Source organism: Solanum verrucosum, unplaced genomic scaffold (assembly GCF_900185275.1).
Source record: "Solanum verrucosum unplaced genomic scaffold, falcon-dt-bn FXZP01000197.1, whole genome shotgun sequence".
In the NCBI taxonomy this organism is placed as follows: domain Eukaryota; kingdom Viridiplantae; phylum Streptophyta; class Magnoliopsida; order Solanales; family Solanaceae; genus Solanum; species Solanum verrucosum.
The window spans coordinates 1,660,677-1,682,554 of record NW_026020363.1 but is presented as its reverse complement, the minus strand read 5'-3'; the positions used below and the strand labels follow the sequence as shown (position 1 = coordinate 1,682,554).

The following is a 21,878-nucleotide window of genomic DNA, read 5'->3' as shown; positions in this document are numbered from 1 at the left end:
ATGAAATCCTCCGAAAACAAGGAGGCTCACCATAGCTAACTCGAACATCATGTGGTATCAACGAAGCTCCCGCTGATGATCCTGAATACCAGTATCAACATCATGAAATGATGCAGGCCAACTGGCTCAATACGTGGAATGTACGAGCATGTAAGGGGAATTCTAAAGCTTAAATATAAGCTTGAACTGGTGGAAAAGAAACATACTTACCTCTTCTCCACTCACTAAACTCAACTCAACTCAAAGAAACGTAGTTCAACTCAATGATAAGATATTCAACTCAGTAAAATAAGGCTCAACTCAATAATAAAATACCTGACTCTCGGTACTCAACTCAATATAAAGCAACAATACAAGATGCGATGTATGGAAAACTTTTAAAACAGTAGATAGCAACTCTGTATTGAAAAATAAATATAATAACAACTCAGTGTGTATATAAAGATACAATATAACTCTATGTATATAAGAATAAAAAATATCTCTGTGGGAGTTTCTCTAACTGACAACCTTCACTATGAGTTATGTGATGATACAACGTCTTGCCTCACGCTGCTGGGGCCATCCTATACTTTGTCAGGGTATAGAATCTACTCACTAAGTGGATCCACTTGTCTATGCTAAAAGCATTAAAGAATCATCTAAAGATTATGACGCTATTCTAAACTTGCTGGCTACACGGTTTATGGAGACTTTGAATTATATAAACTCAAACTCGTCTCCATATTGGTGCTCAATACTACTCCCAAAATGTAACTAGCTCATATGTTTAAAAGCATAACTCTTTCTGTGGTTTGAGATTATTACTCAAAGTCTTTCTCTAAAAAGAGATGTTACTCAAATTTGCTCAAAACTTTTTGGAAATCTCAGTTTCCTTCTCATTTAAATGTGAAAACATTTACTCTTGGGAGTAATTAGTTTCCATATATCATTTTTTTAAAAATGAACTTGAATCTAATCTTTGTTAACTCAAGTGCTCAAGTCTTAAAAGAATTTTAGAAAAAAATGTAAAAGACTTTTAAGAATAAAGTTCACGTCGAATTATGGACGTGAACAACTCAATTCAATGTTTTCAATAACCATAAATAGAACTCAATACTCGAGACTCAACAACTCAAAACTCAAGGACATAAATGGTAATACTCGTTTCAAGAATGCTCGATTCAGAGTGTTCATGTTATGGGCATGAACTACTCCATTCGAGGACTAGAGGTGTAATATGTAATAAGTCCATGATTAGGAATAAAATCTCAAAAGGGATTAGGAAGTCAATACTCAAGACTTACAACTTGAAGATACTACACCTCTCAAAGATACTCAATTTATTGAGTCCATGCAGAATTTATGGGCATGAACAATCTGACTCAAGGGTCTACAAATCAATATAGGACACATATATATGAATCTTCTCTTTCTCATACCTACTTCCTCAAAACATAGCTCAAATTGATAGTTGATCTGAAAGGATCCACAATTGAACTCAAAGACTTTATTGAACTCTACTCTTAACTCTCCCTTGAATATGAATTATGAATTCAAGAGTTATGGTTCATGATATAAAGGATCTCGTGATAATAAATTAGACTCATGAATACATTCTCCTCATTCTTATACTCACTTGATCGAGTCTTGAAATAAGTTATTTGAATTTGTAGAAGACTCCTCAAAAAGACTATCTCAAAATGCTCGAAAGAACTCTCAAGACTTGACTATTAGCTCTACCTTGAATTTGCATTATGAATTTAAGGTTATGATTCATGTTTGGAATGATTTCTAGCTGTGTAGAAGTAGTTTATAATCAAAGGGGAGTAAAGGTACCCTTCGAAAGAACTCAGACGGACGAAACGATGGAGAAAGGGTGGGGCAGGCAACCCTGGCACACTGAGTGGCACGGGACTCCAGACCTCTACCTGCAGAGGTGTGGTTGGGGAAAACTGGCTGGCATAGGGGGCCAGGCCCCAACCCAGAAAACCCTGACAACTTTCTTTGCTTATTTTCTCACCCTAGTTCGCCTAGATTCGAACAGTTTCTTCCCCAATCGCTTGGATTAAATTTCTCAACATAAGTGCTTACATATATACTCAATTATGCCCTCAAAAAACTTACTTTCATCTCAAGAAACCATCAAAGCCCTAACAAAACAAGATTTAGAATGAAACTTCAAGAACACTTATCAGGAACTTAAATCTTTCAATCTTTATAGACGGATTCGAATATGAAAATCATGGTTGGCGTGTGAGTGAACGATCCCAACACTATGGAAACTAACATAACTCTTAGGGATCAAACCCATGACGAAAACCCGCAACAAAACTCAAGATCCTCGACGAACGCCTTGATCCTTTCCTCTTTTCTCTTCTCTTCTCTTCTCTTCTTGAACTCTCAACTAAACCCCCAGAAGTATATTAGGATAATAAAATTGAACCTAATCAGATTAGACCCATAACACCTTACTAAAAATGAATTAAATTTGATTGGGTAAGGAAAAGACCAAAATACCCCTCACTACTTCGGGTAACTTTCCTTAACTAGACAGGCTGACTTCAAAAGGGCATACTCACTCATCCGAAGTCAAAACTTATAAAACATGGTGGAGTTGGGAATTTAATTGAAACACCTTTCATTTGACATCTTATGGGCCACCTAACTCATCATGTACTCAAAGTTATGATCGTTTGAAGTTGACCCAAAACTTAGAAGAACTTAGGAATGACTTGAATGAACTCTCTTTAATCGTTTTTGGAACTCAAGGTGTTATATCTACTGACCTGACCTTAATACTTAATAAATTTTAAATTGCTTTGTAAAATCCTACTCACAATGAAGGATGGTTCGAGTCTTATTTCAAAAAATTTCCAGAGTGTTACAATTCACCTCACCAAGATGACTAAGAGTTTGAAGTTCTTTACAAAAGTCAAACTTGCTTCTTCATTGAACTAAGATATGTGTTGTGTTGCTGCAACCCTTGGTTTTAGAACTTCACAATTAGCTACTACAAGAGTAGTTGGATAGCTATCATCACTCTACTTAGAAAGGTAGAGGCCCTGGAAATTTTTGTAAGTTGTTTGATCAAACTAGGGGGCCCATCAACAAGAGAGAAAAGGCCAAAGGAGTTTGTGGTTAGCATCTTACAATCCCTTATTCTCTCTGTTTGATAATATGAGTGAATAACCTTCTCTAGTACGGGCATGATGCTTCACCCTTTCCCCATGCCTTGTAATCTACATATATTAAAGCAGTGTCCTATTGGACATTGTTTTTCGTATGTGGAATTACTCTATTTCCTTATCTATTTTTTTAGAAAAGAAGAACATAGCAAAGGAAGAGCATAACTATTGCACGTAGTTCTTCTAGAACTATTAATATCTTGAGAGATCAAAGAAAATTTTTCACAATTATGTGGAAATTAAATTTAACTGTGATATATCTATGAAAAAAATTGACATATCTATGATAAAAATCTGCACTTATGGATTTCAATTCATTTAATAAAGACTTGGGACGTTTTCCTGTTTCTTCAGCTTTTGGAAACACAACTTCAATTCAAATGCTTGAAGTTTTCTTTTTCCCGCTGCTTTTGGAAACACACACATCAACTTTATGTGTACCTTTACAGGTTTAAATGGTACCTTTTCAATAAGTTTCCATCAGACTTAAGAAAAGGTCTATAGGTTTCAAGTTATCTTTATTAAACTCATATTAATAGATATTTACTTTTAAGGCCCAAAATTTTAATACTTTATTAGATCATATAATGGGTTACTTTAATGATAACATATCTAAGTATAATATATTAATATGTGAGTCCACGAAATAGAAATTACTAACGATCTCCCACTTGGGCTACATACATTTATGAAGAATCATACATAGATGAAACCTTACTATGCACAAACTTTAGATGTTTTAACTTAGATATCTCAAAAATAATTGGTTCATTGATAATATCAATATTTGATCAAAGCAATTTTTGTAACATATATTCATAACTAAACCCATCAATGGTCATAAATATCAGCAATATCAATGACATAGATCAAATACATAAATTACAGGTAAAATGATCTAAATCATGTTTATTTCTAACTAGTCCTTCTTTATGACTTTAATAGTCCAAAAACACTTTCTTATACCTTATGTATTAAACACAATAGAAAGTTTATACCTTTATTTTCCAGACATATCAATAAACACATGAAATTCATAAATTTCATAAAATTTTCATCTGTACAGAAAATAAACTTTAACATGAAAACATCATAAATAAAATGACAAACTCCCACTAAAGCGACTCATCATCAAATCTAACAACACCCATATGAGCCACATGCCCATGAAACACTTTAGGAGGCAAACCTTTCGTGAGTAGATCCATAATCATTGAATTTGTACTAATCTGATCAATTGACATAAGATGACTCTGAACTCTTCATTTCAGAAGTAGAAATTCAATGTCAATCTAGAGAAATACTACAACTTTCATTTCGAATAGAATAAGTATATCCAGATTTGTCCAAACATGAAATAGAAATGAAGTTCCGTCTAAATAATGGTACAACAAAAATTGTCTCTAATTACAAATAAAAATCATTAACTAATAAAATTCCAAAGACACCAATAGCCTCCATAGCTGCCCTATTTCCAGTGCCCACATAGATGTATCTTTCAACATCAATTAGCACTCGCCTCCTTATGCAATCCTTTCTTTTCACGCCAAGCATCATACTTGGAACACTCTTTCTTCAGTAACCAAGTTTCTTACAGAAGAAATAGGGCTTTTGATCCTTAGGCTCCAACGTTCCTTTGTCTGCAGTTTCTTTATTCTTGCTATTTTTCCGCTTATGTGAAGCGACAGTAGTTCCAGAGGTAGTTGTCAAATGAGCACTTTCAATTCTCTCTTATTTGAGTTTATCCTCCTCTTTAACATATTGAGCTATAAGTTTATTTAAAGTCCATTCATCCTTTTGAGTATTATATAAAACTTTATATTGACTAAATTGTGATGGAAGAGAGATTAAAATTTAGTGCACAAAAATGTGATCACACAACTCAAGTTTAAAGCCCCTGAGTTTTGTCATAAAATTAGACATCTCTATAAATGTACTCCCTTATATTTCCTTTACCCTTATATGGCATTGAAACAATCTTATTAAGAATAGTACTTGTTTCAACCTTCTTGTTAGCAGTGAATCGGTCTGCAATTTCCTTTAAAAAACCTTTGGCATCTCTATTCCTTGTTATACAACCCCTTAAGAATTCCAGAATTGAATGTTGCATCATCATTAACCTCATGCGATTAGATCGCTCCCACTTTTCATATGCAAACTTTTGTTCATTAGTTCTTGTTTTGTTCAAGTCCGCGGGATGATCAAATCTTAATAAATAATCAAGATCCATGCAACCAAGCACATCACGATGTGCTCTTTCCATTTCTTGAAGTTTGTGCCGTTAAGCACATGAATGTTGTTCATATTGGCAGATATAGAAGATACTATATGATAAAACAAGTAATGCTCACAATTAATCAATCAAATTATATCATGTATATGTCAAAAGAAGTAAATTAAATAAACTAAAGTAACAATAAAAAATAATTTAAAATACATTTATCAAACACACAGATATATACATAAAAGTGAGTCCATCTCAAGATACCTTGCACAACACTATTATTTAGTCTTTGAACATAAATAATAACTTGTAAGTGGTACTCTTATATACAGTCATAAAAATTGATTACTAAAGCGGCCTAACAATATGCCTTTCTTTGGACCGACACATTATTAGCATGCATTACTAAATGTATCACATATTCATGATTATCATTAATCTGACAAAAATAATCTTCCTTTGGGATAACTATTTCGCATAAATAAAACATGTTTACATGTTCAAAGTAAATAAAATTTATGCAATAGAGGTTACTTTGGCAACATATTGTTTTCAGTTTATTTACTTAAGAACTTGAAACAAAAATAAAATAATGGCACATATTATATTTAAAAAATACAAATCTTGAAAAAAAAAAGGAATCACATGATATCATCATTAAAATTTGTAAAGAATTGCCATATCCAAAACTTCACCAAAATAGTTGGAAAACCAACAATGCCCAAAAAAAATATTGCAGAAAAAAATAGATGTTTGAAAAATTGTTGCATTTACGGGAGGAAAAAAATGAACGAAAAAGTAACCAATAAAAATAAAGAATATGAAAATTACAATAGATAATCGGAAAATTGTAGTTGGATTTGACTTAAGTCATGCAATCTTGACTTAAATAATTAATCCGGCTTTATTAACCCAAAATGTTGAGTTCTTAAGAATCATAATATTTTTTTCGTCTAAATGATAGTTCACTCTGTGAATTGTTTCTCTAAAAATTTTTGGAAGCAATACTACCCCGAAATCTTGACATAAGTAGTTGCATTCCTCTTGAAAAATTGAGTTCAACAGAAATTTAAAAAATAATTTTTCTTGTCTCTTTAAATCCATTGATGTAAGAAGAAAAAATAAGAAGTAAGAAATAAGTCCAACTTCGGAGAATTTTTTTTGAGTAATAGTCTCAAAACACAGAAAGAGTTGTGTTTTTAAACATTTGAGCTAGTTACATTCTTGGAGTAGTATTGAGCAATGATATGGGGGAGAGTTCAGACAACTAACAACCCCCATAAACCATGTAGCCAACGTGAGTAGAAAGGGTCATACTTTTTAGATGATTACTTAATGCTTTTTCGCATAGACTAGTGGATCCACTTAGTTGAGAGGTTCCATACCCCGACAAAGTATAAGACAGTTCTGGTAGCGTGGGTGAGACGTTGTATCATCACATAGCTCATAGTGATGGTTTTCGGTTAGAGAATCTTCCACAGAGTTATATTATATTTTTATATACAAATTGAGTTGTTATTGTATTCTTGAATACATTGAGTTTCTATCTACTGTTTTAAAAGATTTCAATATATTGCATCTTTTATTGTTGCTTTATCCTAAGTTGAGTATCCATAGTTGAGTATTGATTTCACGTATTAGGAAATTTCTTGCAATTCTAAGTGCCAAAGATCATTAGTCAATAATATAACCCAACTAAGTGAATTGGGGTCGAATCCCACAATGTAAAGACATGATTTCCATCGTTATGGCAAAGCCAATGGAGATAGAATTAGTGCCATAAACGTTTTTGGGTATTACGGTGTGTGTTGGTTGGTTCAAGTCCACCTCTAATTGTAGCGAGTATTGATTTAGAATTTTATCATGGTTATGGGATAAAGGATTCGTCTTGATTTTTGTGTCAAGATCCTTGATAACATGTGGCAGAGGTGTGTACGATCAACTTTGGTGGTTGTTGGGAATCATTTTGTCGTTAGTGAAGTTTACATACAACAACATTTATTACTCGAGGGCTGAGATGACTTCATTGAGGCATTATAAGGGAGGATGTGTAGGTATTCAATTGGTTGGTTTGAGGTTGGAGATGTGAAACCCTTAGGGGGTAATGAGATTCGGTAAGAAGGGCATGCGATAGAAGTATCCCCAGTAATTCGACGATTCAGATACTACTCTACCTTTACTTTAGCCAGTCTTTCCTAGTTGATCAGTTGGGGACGAGTGATGGGTAAATTTTTATCTGTTGTAACGACCTGATTTGCGTCGTTATGGAAAAGCCAATGGAGAAAGAATTGGGGCCAAAAACTTTTTTGTAGTAACTTGGATTTTCCCAACCTAGTCTAAATTTGGACGAAATCGGAGTCATTAAGGTGTAGGGAAATCTGGTAACAATTGGGTGAATTTTTTAAGATTTTGATTACATGAGTAGTTAGATAACTCGTTAAGAAATCCCTACGACTTTACAAAATTGAATTCGGGCGAGTAGAGCTCCCGAAATCGATCTTAACGTAAAGGGTATTTACTGAGCATCGTGGGTTAAAGGTGTGTTGTGAAATGAGAATTTTGGAATTCTTGAAATAACTCTCTGTCTCGAGAATGCCGCTTTAGTGCTGGGTTTTGCCGCTTTACCAGGGCCGCTCTGGCTGGCCCGACGCGAATCGAAGTCGTTAATAAATCCCTAAACGACCTCATTATACACTTTTCAACTTTTAGAGCTAAGGAATGACCCCTAGGAGACTTCTACTCGTTTTTCACCATTCTTAAGGCTATAGGTAAGTTTTTTACTCTCCGAATCCATTTTTCGATCCATAGAACGTAATATTATGGGTGAATATTGATAGGGGAGGGTTTTGTTATAGATTCTACGGTGGAAACAACCCTAATTTGGTTAATTGGGATCATGGGTTTGATCTAGGGTTCATAGATTTGTTAGCAATTTGGGTAATTAGTGATTGTTTATTGATTCCCGTGTTATCATGATTGTTTTTAGACCACGAACAAGCGGGAAAAATCTGGAAAGGGAATATTCAAGTGCCTTCAAGTTTGGATTCGAGGAAGGTGATGGTTATGATTCTATGATTTTGTGTTGTATGTTTGTTCTTGCTTCATTATGATACAAGTATGTATGCGAATGTTGCATTATTGATCAAACTTGTTGTAATTGAGGATAATTGAATAATTGTATGCCATAAATCACCTCTTGTTGTATGATTGTGAGAATATACATAGTGATTGTGGTTTGTTAAATGGGTGGGTGTCACGATCCGACACACTAACCGGATTGGTTGCCACGTTCCGACATAAATATGGGATCGGTTGCCACATTCTGGTATAACTAACCTGGATCAGATTGCCACGTTTCAACATAATTATGGGATCGGTTGCCACGTTTGGCATAAATATGGGATCAGATTGCCACGTTCCGGCATGCTAACTGTTTGGGTTTGGGTTCCATGAGAGGATCAGGTAATGTTTGAGGATCAACAATCGGGGATGTATCCACCAGGGGTGCCTTCTTCTTTTCCTCCTGATCCTTTATATATTCAGCCTAAATCCCCCGGATATCAGTGGAAGATGTGGGAATCATTTCCACATCCTTCTTCACATCATTAGAAACCTGACCACGTCTGCACAACTCGGTTATCAACACCGTAAAGAGGAGGGAAGTCTGGCGTTGCTTGGCCCTCATGACCATCTCCTATGCCTTAATCATCCGCAGATTGATCCTTGTCTCATCAATGATGCAACCAGGCTGCCTTGGCAAGGCGGAGAATTGACTCATTCTGGGATGGCATGATAGTACTGCTGATGAAGCCAAACCAGAACCTTGCAGCTACATTAATATCTTTCTTTTCTATTGGAGCCCCTGCCTCCAACCAATTTGGAGTGCCATAAGATATTAGCGGGGCTAACCACTTCTTCATGTTGTCCAACATCTTTGTCCTGATCATATGCAGGCAGTCATCTTCAAGTCTCGTAGTGCATTCTAATATAACATTAATGGCAGTAAAATCTAACTGCTCCCTCTTCCCCCTGACAACTACATATTCAACCGGTTTAAATACTGCTGCCTGCTTCTTTCTCTGCGGTATCAATGCTCCATAAGCAACATAGAACTCCTCAACCCAATTTGGAATATACAGGCCACGGGGCTTGGTGGAGATCTGGAATTTATGAGACTTCAGAGAACTGATAATCTCTAGGTACCTGTGGATGACCCCATCAGTGGACAAACGCTTCTCCTCAATGATTGTCCTCAACCCCTCATCCTTTAGTCTAATCATACACTTGGGAGAAGGACCTTGTACTAGTGGCGCTAGGGTCACAACTTGATCTGGAGCGGGAGGAGGAGTAGTAGTGGCCTGAGGTGTCCTGATCCTAGATGGATCGTTCATCCTTTTGGACTGCAACTCAGCCTTTTCTGCTACTAACAATTCATCATCCCCGGGCTCTGAATTTGCAGCCTGCTCCTCCTGGTGCACACCCTCACTCTCGGAAGTGGGGTGAGTGGCATAGATACCGTCACTGTCAGAGCTAGCCTCTGGTGATGCAGGTGCCTTCCTTTTTCCTTTGCCTTTCCCACCAGCTGTGGGAAGTTTGGTGGCCTTGCCCCTTGATGCATCTGCATCCTCATTGATTTTTATCCCCTTAGCCTTCTTTCGGGGAGGCATATCCCTACTAGCAACCTTTTGTCTATCCATGTCTGCAAAAACATCAAGAAAAGTTAGAAATAATTCAATGAAAAGCACAGACAATAATTGTAGACAGACTCGTCGAACTAGTCGGCGAGTCACCCAATCTCTTTGGCGAGATAGATCGGGCTCGCCGAGAGGATTCACTCAAAAATCTCAGAAATATTTGGCATGTCGGCGATGGGAAGGCCTTTCGGCACATCACCGACAGCCTTCGGCGAGAAAGAACTAGCCCACCGAAAGTTACCGTGCATTTAAGGGTTAGGGGTGCAGACAAAGAAATATCAACAAGAACTTTCGATGAGTCGCCAAGTGCATTAGGCAACCTCAGGCTTCTCACCGAAAGGTACATAACCAAACTTCACATTTAGCATGAAATTAAGGCGATATGGGGAACTTCGGCGAATCGTCGAGTGGTTTGACGAGCTCGACCCAGCTCGCCAAACGATTCAACGTGCTTACTTTCAACCCAACTTCTCAAATTCAACCCTGCAACCCCTGAAAACAAAATCAAAACATGCACCCATCAAATTAAACTAAGACCCATTACTCCCATGCCCCCGGGATACTTAGACTTTTCCCAGTTTTGCCAAATTTGGCCATTTGATGTCTTTTTCCCTTAAGAATGACGCCAATTGCTCCATTGGGCAAAATATGTCATCTGGCACAAACACGGGCTACTAAGACTTCACCCGACTAGACCCACCAACATGCAAGCAGAACCCCATAATTTTAAACCAATTTTAAAGCACAAAATCTCGAGAATTTAACATTAAAGGCATTATGGGCAAAAAATTTGAATGAACACAGGCACACACAAATACAAATACGAGTAGAGAGGCCCAACACACATCAATAAGATAAAATCTAATCGCATAAGAGTACAAATTGCTAAAAAGAAACTCGGGGTTCAGAAAACCAACCTTATTTGCCGATTAAATATTTTGAAATGCAGACGGCAAAGTAATCCACTCCAACCACAAATCTGACGACCAAAATGCAATAAAAATGCAAGAAATATAGGATACTAAAGTGCGGGTGTGAGTTTGGGAAGTTCAAAAGTGAGGGAAAGTGAAAGAGCTGGAAGTTTAAACCTTTTGCCTTTAAAAACCATCCAGTTTTTGCCCATTCAGCGACATTAGTTTTGTTCGCCGACCCACTCAGTGACACGCCGAGTGGGCACTTACCTCGCTGAGTTTTACAAGACCTCCAGTTAATCTAGGGGACCAAACGGAGGACTAGATCGTGATCGCCGACTTGGTCGGTGAATCGCCAATTTGCTCATGTGCTCGCCAAGTTTTACTGATTCTAATTTTTAAGTTGTCTTGAGTCCAATGGCAGTCCAAGTCGGGCTCGCCAACCTCTTCAGCGATGCACCGACTAGACTTTCAGCTCACTAATATGTACCTTTCTAACACTTTTTTACACTTTAACCTGCACAATCAACACACCATTATTTCTAAAATAAAACTGAAGTGATAAACACTTGGGTTACCTCCCAAAAAGTGTCTTAGTTAATGTCGTGGCACGACTTCCCCACTCAATTTTGATTTGCGGGGTAGAGACGAGACAACACATGACCCATTTGGGCCTCCAGCAGCTGAACATATATGTAATTGGAAGCAGTCATCTCATTCAGCGATGAAACATTCTCTTTTATCTCATTCAACACTTTGTCGTGCTCTTCGAATTTGCGAAGAATGAGAGAGAGTATCTCGTCTATTTGTCCACCCTCATACAACTTGGGCTTTATACGCTCGTTAGGGGGAATGTACCAGTGTTTGTTTTTGTCCGGTGCTTCCAATTCCAACATCTTTTTGGCCATTAGATCCAGCTGAGTTAATAGTGTGGCCAAGATCTGGTCCTTCTCAGTCTCCATGTTGGTCTTGGCCATGTGATCAAGGTGTTGGGCTGCTATTGCATAGGGTAGTCGTAAGAGACCCAGAGTCATTTGGCCAACCACTCTTCTGTTTTCCGTACCAAGACCTCTATAGAAGCAGTCCAATAGAATGTTATCTGAGATTCCAGGCGCTCGGCATTGTAGTAATAATGAGTTAAATCTCAGTTAGAGCTAATGGATTGACTCACCCTCTAATTTCCAAAAAAGTTAGGATGTTATCCCTAAGAATCATCATTCTTAAAGGAGAGAGGTCCATTAGGTCACCATTACTACAAGAGATGCTCTTTTATGCTGCTATAAACAAAAACAGACAAAACCAAACCTACAATTAAGTAACTTCAACTATGACTAACAAGAAAAAAATTCAACTTAATTTAAGAATCTTAAACAACACCACTCCCCGGTAGCGACACCATTTTGATTTCACGTATCACGACACTTTTTCGAATTCTAAGTACCAACTATCGTTAGTCAATAATATAACCCAACTAAGTGAGTTAGGGTCGAATCCCACATGGAGTGGTACGTGCTTAAGATTCTAAAGCGAAGTACAAATATGTTCAGGTCAATCATAGGTAAAAACATTTACGAATAAAAGCATGGTTCAAGTTTGGGGTGACACAAGTGTCAAATAACAATGGGCTTTAATTGTAATTATATCTACAACAACAACAAATTACACGAATAAAACAAGTAAGGAGATGGGTTCTTGGGTTGTGATTGGATTATAGGCTAAGGTAGACAAATGGGTAATTGCAACTGATAGTAAATAGCTGTAAATCAGTGAATAAGCTAGACTTTAGTGGGGATAAACCTTCTCTCGAACAATTTACCCCGAATCAAATTGGTTTCTCTCAAACACCAATAAGCAGCAATTAAGAACAACCTACGCTTTAGTCCATCCACTCTCTCAAGCTGAATGTGTGGAAAAGGGTTTAGGATTTACTCTCTCGAGCTGAACCCATGAAAACCCAATACCCATAGACCATCAAATCAGTAATCTTGGTTTTGAAACCTCTCTCTTGAGCAAGCCAAAAACACGAAGGTAGAGTTGCATTTGCAACTACAAACTTTTAAATTAAACCACAATTAGTGATTAAAATCACTTTTAAAAAGCATTTAAACTATCCATTAATAATACCCAACAGCTAAATCAACCCACAATCACATAATCACACCCCAAGAATTGAGGCTTTAGCTCGACAACATAAAAAGATAAAAATCATTACCAAATTGTGTTTCCATCACCTAGGTAATATTAATTTCGTCTTTACAAGTTCAAGGTTGAAGAATATCAAAGACCCACTTCCAATTTCTTAAAAATGGAAATATTCAAATCTTCAAAGCTATAGAAAATATTGTCTCCAAACTCTCGGTTCAAAACTCAAAAATTCTAATATGAAAACTTATAACTGATATTCGCTACTAGTCTAAGAATTATAAAATGTATTTATAGTTGCCAAAAATATGTTGGGAAGGACCATTCAGTGTAATAAGTCGGGATCACCGATCTGCCTTTTGGTCCATTCCATCGCCTTTTTGATTTGTCCTTCAGCATCTTCAAGTTCGGTAACTTTGGCAGAACTAGCACTGCATCGGGGAACCGTTCGGTGACTCACTGACTTGATTTTCTCCTTCAGGGCTTGGCACACTGGAACTTTAGGCGAGATCAGAATCATTGGGCGACTCGCCCAATTGGTTAGGCAATCATGAGGCTCTCTTTTCTTCGTTCTTTTAATTGCCTTGTTCATTTTTGCTCATTAGTGTCCATGCTTTGTAAATCAATCCAAATACCTAAAAATCAAGGATTTACATTAGTTATTGGCACAAAATATGCATTTGAGGACACTGAATCTATTAAAATAAAGCCCTAAATGAGTCCAAATCATGGACTCATCAAGTATCTTGTTGTTGAGTTGAGCCCTATTTCATCATATTTGAGTCTCTTGTTATAGAGTTGAACTATGTTTCATTGAGTTGAGTTGAGTTGAGTTTAGTGGAGTGAGTTGAGAAGAGGTAAGTATGTTTTTTTTTATCAAGTTCAAGCTTATGCTTATGCTTTAGAATTCCCCTTACTTGATCGTACATTCCACGTATTAAGCCATTTGGCATGCATCATTTCATGATGCAGATAAAAGTTTTCAGGATCATCATGTAGATGGGATTGGATTCATAGTGCCAGTTAGGGGTAGGTATAAACCTTCATTCATCTTCTTCGATCTTCCTTGGAATATCCATCATCTTGGTCTCGACCTTGTTGAGCTCTCCCTGATCGAAAGTTCCTATTTTGCTGCCTCTTCGATCGTCTCCGACTCCCTAAAAAAGAAGATTGGTGACCTAGATGGTCAGGGTCTTTCCTTACCTTAGCTGAGCCTTATGTCCCTTCAACATTCCTATTCATCTTGCCTTGTCTTGGGCACCGCAGTGGACTTATTATCCTATATATAATATCTACTCTAAAGATTAAGAGGATAGAGGGTCTCCCTTCCATAGATTCGATTGGGATTGATTCTCAGGATCGAGCCCTTATCAGAGGCGTGCCTACCGACACCTGTCAAAGTCTTCGGCTTGCACGACGTCTCCTTCCATTTGCTCCAGCTATGAAAGAAAAGAATGGGCGCAACACTTTATTCTCTTCTACCGCTCTTTGTTTACTTCTGGCCTTCCCGAACTCCTACACGGGGGGAGTCAGATCTTGGAGTAAGCTCCCTTCCATGGGCAATCTACTCAAGAGTTTAGGCCCCTAATTAGGTCTATGTCTGGGCTGCTGCCGTACTCAAAGGCGAGGGGCTCCAAAAGTGGATGCGATCGGCCTCAGAGGAGAGGGGAGGCAACTTGGGATTCTAGGCAAAGTGCTTTTTTTGTATATAGGCCTTCGTATAGGATAGGATTTTCATTCCTCCCGCCAAAGCTAGAAAAGAAAGGAGCTCTCTCTTTTTTCCAGCCTTCTTTTTATTTTAAAGGCATATAGTGCGTTCTCGCTTTCAGGGGGAATTCAAGTAAAAATCTAGTACAAGGAGGAAGCGAAAGGCTAGCTACCAGGTACGAAACAGAGTATGACTATAATAAATCATAGAGCAGTGGGGAGCATGCCCATCCCATTAGATATCATTTGAGCTTCCCCTTTCCTAAGATCCTGGACGTGGTACTGACGCATGAACTTGGTTACTGGTTTGACCGGTTTGTTGGCAAAAGGAAAGGTCTGTTCATTTGTCCAGAAATATGTTTTCGGCCTATCTATCGATTGAACCAGGGGCTGGGCTCCTGTTGACAGACATAAGAAGTGGGATTCAGAATAGGGGAAGAGCAGCTCTACTCATACTTCTGCTTATGGAAAGACATAAGAAGCACCCTATAAAACATGCAAGATCTCTTAGTAAGCCCTTGTTGGCATATCAGGTGCCATTGAACACAGTCCAGGGAAAGCATCTATCTATAGTGATAGTGATCCATCGCCTTGACTTGAGTCTCCACCACATCTATTTCCTGCCCGCTTGTAGCGGTTGGTTAGGCTAGGCCGGTTAGAACCTCTCCGCAGTTCTCGATTCTGATTGAACTAGGGAGGATCGGTATTGCTGGGGGAGATTGTTCTTCCTCAGCTGGCTTGTTAACCATGGTCTCTTGAAGGTTTCATTCTTTTACCAGCTCTCCCAGCCAACAACCTGCTAACCCTAAGCTTGCAAGCACCTTGGTCACATCTAAGTCCCTATTCAATTGTTCTATTTGGGACGGAAAGAAAAAGATCTGCCTTTTGCGGGAAGAATCGCTCGAAAGCACGGGATGGGCCTTCCCTTCCTTTACGTCATCCACCACCCTGTCCTATCCACTCTCCCCAAATCTCAACTCGTAATTTGAAGAAGAAAGATAAGGAAATCCAATTAGAGATAAGCTGCCCATGAGCATCATGGCATAGGTAAAAGGGAACGAGGAGGCAAGCCCCCCCATCTTGTTCTCTTTTTCTCCTTGAGTCGGATGAATCGAGGGTTCCAAACCTTCCAAAAGTGATAGGTATGTGTTCTTTCTTGGCACTCTCTTAGACTGTCTATCCCTTTATACCTGGGTATAAAAGCCAGAAAGAAAGTAGCTTCTTTGATATGGTTCAGTAAATAGGAATCCCAGTAATACAGTAAACATTGGAAGAACATAGGAATATGGGTCCATATAGGAATGAAGAAAGGGCATGATAGGCTAGTTTGATTCCAAGCCAAGCAGCAGGGCATGATCAGTCTTATCGGGCGGGGAATTGCATTCGCTAATAGAGCTTCCTACGATCGCACCCTAGGAGAGTGCAAATGGCAAGTTGAATGGTCTGGTTCCACTTAGTAGCCCAAATCCGCGTACCCCCTTTAACACGCAAGTACGCTTTAGCTACTAAGCTTCGAAACAACCCATAGGCTTACTTCGAAGTAGGAGCTTGAACTCAAGTATTAGAATGAGTCTTATTAGGCTTTCCCTGGGGGAAGGCTCCCCCCAACCCCCGTGAGTCCCGTCCTGCCCTGCCTTGAACTAGAACTCGGAAACCAGGACACATAACTATAAGAGAGTAGCTGCCAAAACAAGCTCCCTAAGGTCGCACCTAAGATCCGAAGGAATCGCTTGAGAACTAACTGCATACCTGAAGTTAGCTTGTGTGCGCATAGCCTTATCTTATCTTTGAATACTTCCTTTAGGCGGCTAGAAAGATGTTATTTGTGTGGTCCGTTCTAGTGACAGCATTTCTATTCTATTCTATTTATGTAGGAGCCGTTGTTTTTGCTTTGTTTGCCGGATTGGTACGCTTTCTTTTCTAAAAACCCTTCTCTCATAGGTCGTTACATTTCAGGCCATTTACGATCGTTTAAAGGGCCTTATATTATAAAGTCTAAAGAAAGTCAAGATTGTTCTTGCGGAGAAAAGCCTACTTACTTGCTCTTGCTGCTTTTAATTTAAGAGCAAGTCGGTCTAGCTTCTTACTCTTTCACCTTTCAAAGAAGTCGAAATAGAAAGGGGTAGGAAAGAGCTTGAACGACCGATTTCACAAGAGGTCGTACCCATTGTCATGCTTCTCAACGAGATTCCAAGGCGCTTCACCGGGAAGAAAGATTTCCCAAAATGCGATTTTCAACCTCTTTTCATAGAATCGTTTGTTATAGGAATCGGGTGTTCGATCCTTACTCTTATTAAGACTCCACTATTTCATTCATTCATTCATTCTCGGTGCAAAACCCTCCAGCTAGGGAACTCTTCATCGAATAGAACCCTTCTTTCTGTAATTCTATTTGCATCCTCAAAGGATGTGATCCTGGCTCAGAAAACTCTTCATCAGCCGTCAGAGGATTCGTTTGTGACTTCCCCCTTTCGGAGAGTTTTCAATCGCGATCCAAGCTGAGCAAAGAATCAAAACCTTCCCCAATAAATATAGGATTCGTCGAATGTGAATTCGTGAGCAAAGCTGATCAAAAAGTGTGGTGTACTTTTTATCACTTGGAAGGGTAAGGATCGGCTGGATGCCTTGGAGGCACCATAGATTGCACCGTTGGCAACGGCGCTTTTGAGTGCCCCTAACCTTGAGGGGGCCGTAGATCGAGTTCTGGGCTAAGGTTACCAGTTTCGCAGCCCTTCGAAACTCCCTTCTGGAAAAGGTTCAGTAGATCTACCAGGTTACCGGAAATGACCAAAGAACAAAAAAACGGCTAACCGAGAGTCCTTGCCCGACTAAAAGAAAGGGTTTGCTGGTAGAATGGGGGTAGATAGCCTTTTTTGGCCATATGGATTGAAAAAGAGTTCTTTGGGAAAGAAACTACACCAGGCTCCCTAGATCAATGGAAGGTCTCGCGTAGATCAATTACCTAAACCATGCTTTTCCCAAGCTGAGGTCTAAGACCCTTTCGGAAGCAAACCCCAGAAGAAAGATGGAGGGGGCACTACCTGCAGTTAGAACAGACAGATAAGAGCACATAGCATCACTTACTGGGATCGTCGAACGGATAGCAGCATCGCATTGAGAATTGACTCGTCGGATTAACCACTTAGACGGAGAGTTCCCCATATTCCATTTCATTGGCAACTGAAATAGATCTAAACGGATTGCTTGGTACCCAGGGCTTCAAAAATGAATTGAAAATAATATCGCTTTGCTTGACCTGATCGTTGTGCCAAGGGCTGGTGGTGCCTTGAGCAGCTCTTAGTTCCGTTTGCCGGCCCCACGGCTTATTTCATCTCGATGTTTGAAAGATGTTCTGTTCACATACTCGTTTTCACACATAGGCACAGAGAGTCAGTCAAAACTCCACTTTTTAGAAAGAAGGGCCTACGACATAAGGCTCCTCCTACGAACCTATGAACCTCCGAACCTAAGGAATAGAGTTCAGCATCGGGAAGCCTACTCCTCGGGCTGTTCGGTACTTGAATATGCTTGCCGCGGAGAAAGACTACTTTTCTATTCGCTTGCCTGCGCGCCTCTACTCATGCGGGACTGACTGTGCAATACTAAGAATGGAGCACGCCGCCCGTCCATGGAGGCATTATGGTTGGAAGGCCTTCCTTAGCGGCCTCTTCCTCAAAAGGCAGGATTGAAGGCAAATGAGTAGAGACCCCTACAAGCATATGAAGTCGCGTTTTAAGGGCCTTTGGATGCCTTAGGGGGAAAACTCTCCAGTACAAGAGATATTTTATTCTTTCTGCTACTCCCGGGTATAGGTACATTACTTCACTTCAATTAGACAATATAAGAAAGCAAGGGCTTTTCTAAAAGGCTCCACGCATAATAACATAGCTTTTATCTCAGCTATCCTGTATGATAACACGACCGTTGGTGCCCTTCCGAGCCGAGAGATAAGGGATTGAAATTCATTGGACTGGACATGTCTTCTCCACGATCTCAGGGAAATGAAAATAAATTCTCAAAGATCCATAAACAAATCTGTAAAGTTGTCTATAAATGTAAAATCATATATAACCCCTTATTTTGAGGCAACTATTCCATAGCCTCTTAGACTGCCTTGCCTGACCTTGAGCTCTTCGCTTCTCAGTGTTGACAAAACTAAAGGTGCGGACTGTTGATAGCTATAGGTTTAAGGTATGAAAATATTCTTTCTGTCTCCTCACTCCCTGACTCCATTCTCCGAAGGAAGGGCAGTTGAACTCATACTTGCCATTCAGAGGAATCGCTCCTCGGCAGTACTAGTCAGAACTAAACTCCTAACCTTTGAAATTGAGCTTCTCCGGTCCTGGGAGAGTTGCTTCTTTCTTTGACTTGGTTTGCCCACTTCAAAAGGTTTCCAGAAGACCTTATCCCTCAAACCTCATGTGGAAAGAGAGATTCCTTAGGTTGCTGTTTGAGAGAAGAGATATCCATTGGGACGAAGCTGACAGAATGGCACCCGCTTTCTTAAGGATCCTCGCTAATTCAACTAGTTTTCTTTTCCGGGAATGAACTAGCCTAGAGGAAATGGGCGTCAAGCCTATAAGTCAAGTACGCAAGAAGAGTTTATAGGCGAAGACACTCTCAGTCGAAGGTAGGGCAGTCTTCCTAGCTTTAGGGTCAATCGAATAGATAGAAGATCTAGCGCCTCGGTCAGAGAGAATGGGGCACGAGTTCGTGACCTAATAGAATAGTGTTTTGTGATCCCGGGGAAAGCTATCATAGTGATTCCACTAGACTTGAAAGCAAATGAAACAAACCGGGATAAAGCTTTAACCAAGCGTAGTTGGCGGAGTATGACCTCTTGATTTGAAGTTTTCTGGATTCCTAGTCTACTATAACTGACTTAATAGAATATGGTATTAAATAATCATTTTTTTTTTTTTTGTTTTCTAATTAACGTGGATGGGGAACCTGGAAAGGTGATAAATATATCTAGTACTAGTACAGAACAACATTATTAACTACACTGATAAACATAAAATTCTTTAGGTTTTAAGTGTATAGTAAAGTAATCTTAAGATCAGGTTTCACTCCAAAATGAGCTATCATTAATTAGTGATAACATGCAGCATGTGTACTTACTTAAGAGTGTATAGGATGGGTAATTGAGTATGCATGCAATGCAAGGATACTGGAAATGAAATGATGATAAAATAGTAAAAATGTAACGAAGGTGTACAGGTGTACACTTTAACAACCGTATATTAGTACGTACGTACTAAAGGAGGAGAGTGGGTGGGGGGTAGAGCAGATACATACAAACAAATTAAACAGCCAGTGGCACTCACTCTGCTCTGCCAAATCTGTCACCATATGCAACCATTCCCCTTCCCCCACCTTTTTTTTTATCAGATCAGTACTCACTCTACTCCTATAAATATATAACACTACACTCTCATCATCACAATTACATACATACATTCCCTTTCCTCCTCCCTGAGAAAACTAATTAATTAATGGCAGACCCCAGCCAGCTTGTTTACGATTTCTGGAACCAGTCCTCTAATTCCTCCACCGCCTCCCCCACAGATATGGTGGATCATCAGCACCCACCCATGATCCCTAAACCAAAAGCAAAGGTTCCATCTTCTAGAATGTTCTCTTGCCTCTACTGTTCTCGCAAGTTTTGCACTTCTCAAGCTCTTGGAGGACACCAGAATGCTCATAAGCGTGAAAGAGCCGCTTCTCGCCGTAATATGTTCTCCACCACCACCACAACCACCGACTCCTCCGACCGTAACAACAATAATAGTAATATGGTCCGCCTCCATTTTCTTCAGAACAACAACGACATGGAGCCGCCCTCTCTCATCATGCCTCAACAAAACGGAAAAAATTCTTTCTTAGGAAGGATTCCCCTTACTGGGGGTGGGACTATTACACCAACTGAAGCTTAGGAAGGAATGGAAAGATAGGAAGCTTGGAGAGCTAATGGAAAGAAATGCGTAAGAAATAACAGATCTGCGATAGAAGTCGAATACGATTAAGTAACTAGGGGCAAGATACAGACTTTAGAGCGTCAAGTCATACACAAACCGGAGTGACTTCACTACCTGAAGAAAGAAAGCTGCTTCGGCAGGGTCGAAGAAGACGTGTAAGACACCGAGGGGCCGGGGCTTCTTTATTGTAAGGCGTCTAGAAGCCCAATTTTTGGCTTTTTTGTCGTGTCTTATGGGCATGTTCACAAAGGAAAAGGCTCTCCATGGGCAGCGTCTGCTTCGGCGCAAAGCGAATAGGCTGGCAGTCTTGAAGCGAAGGAGAATTCTTTAACTGTTCGGTGTCGGCATCTTTTCCTACCTCTAACTGTTCTCCTAACCGGGCAAGGTAATCGGCTAACCGGGAATTCATCTTCAGAGCTAAGTCCCAAGGAGGCAGGTTGGAATGTACGGGCGTAGGTTAGCGTCTCGTCCTACGAATGATAGCCTTTGAAGGCCGCCCACGGGATGCGCTGTACGGTAGTAGTTTATGTTAGCTGCTTATCCGGTGCCTTCTTTACGACTTTCGACCAAATTGAAGAAACTCTTGTTTAGTCAGGACGTCGTTCCCGTCCCTTGTGGTGCTTTTTCAACCCCTTGCTTTGACTTGGTAAATTGCATCTGGATTCGCTCCAATTCCAACAGATACCGCATTATCTGCATCACCAGTTCTAGGCGTATACTATGTTCCAGAGCCTTTAGTTTAGTTGCGGAGTTAGAAGCTACTATATATAGATAGTGCCCGATTTCTATATCCTGCCTGCGAATCGAAGCTCTTATCTCTCTAGCTCATGAATAAATCACCCGCCGGAAAGGAATAGCCGGAATAGAATGAAGGAATGATTCAATCTTCCATCATTTCAGAGCCGACGCCTCCTTTTCTGCCTTTCTATCTATACTTCCCATCCGGAGGAGCAAGTTATGGAACAATTGAGCTTATTGCTGGGCTGGTTATTCAGAGCCAACAATTGGCTGTCGGATTTCGTCCCGCAACTAGAAGAAGATCTCTTCGGGGTCAC

General features: G+C 39.5%; 1 protein-coding gene across 1 annotated transcript; it reads left to right on the top strand.

The window, feature by feature from the left end:
• The first annotated feature begins 20,340 nt into the window (after positions 1-20,340).
• On the top strand, positions 20,341-20,781 carry LOC125837807 (zinc finger protein 8-like). Its single transcript, XM_049516878.1, has one exon. The coding sequence runs from the start codon at positions 20,341-20,343 to the stop codon at positions 20,779-20,781; it is 441 nt and encodes a 146-aa protein (XP_049372835.1).
• Positions 20,782-21,878: the final 1,097 nt, after the last annotated feature.

Excerpts from the sequence above, each read along its gene's own strand:
- LOC125837807 (XM_049516878.1), top strand. The coding sequence starts at position 20,341 with ATGGCAGACCCCAGCCAGCTTGTTTACGATTTCTGGAACCAGTCCTCT.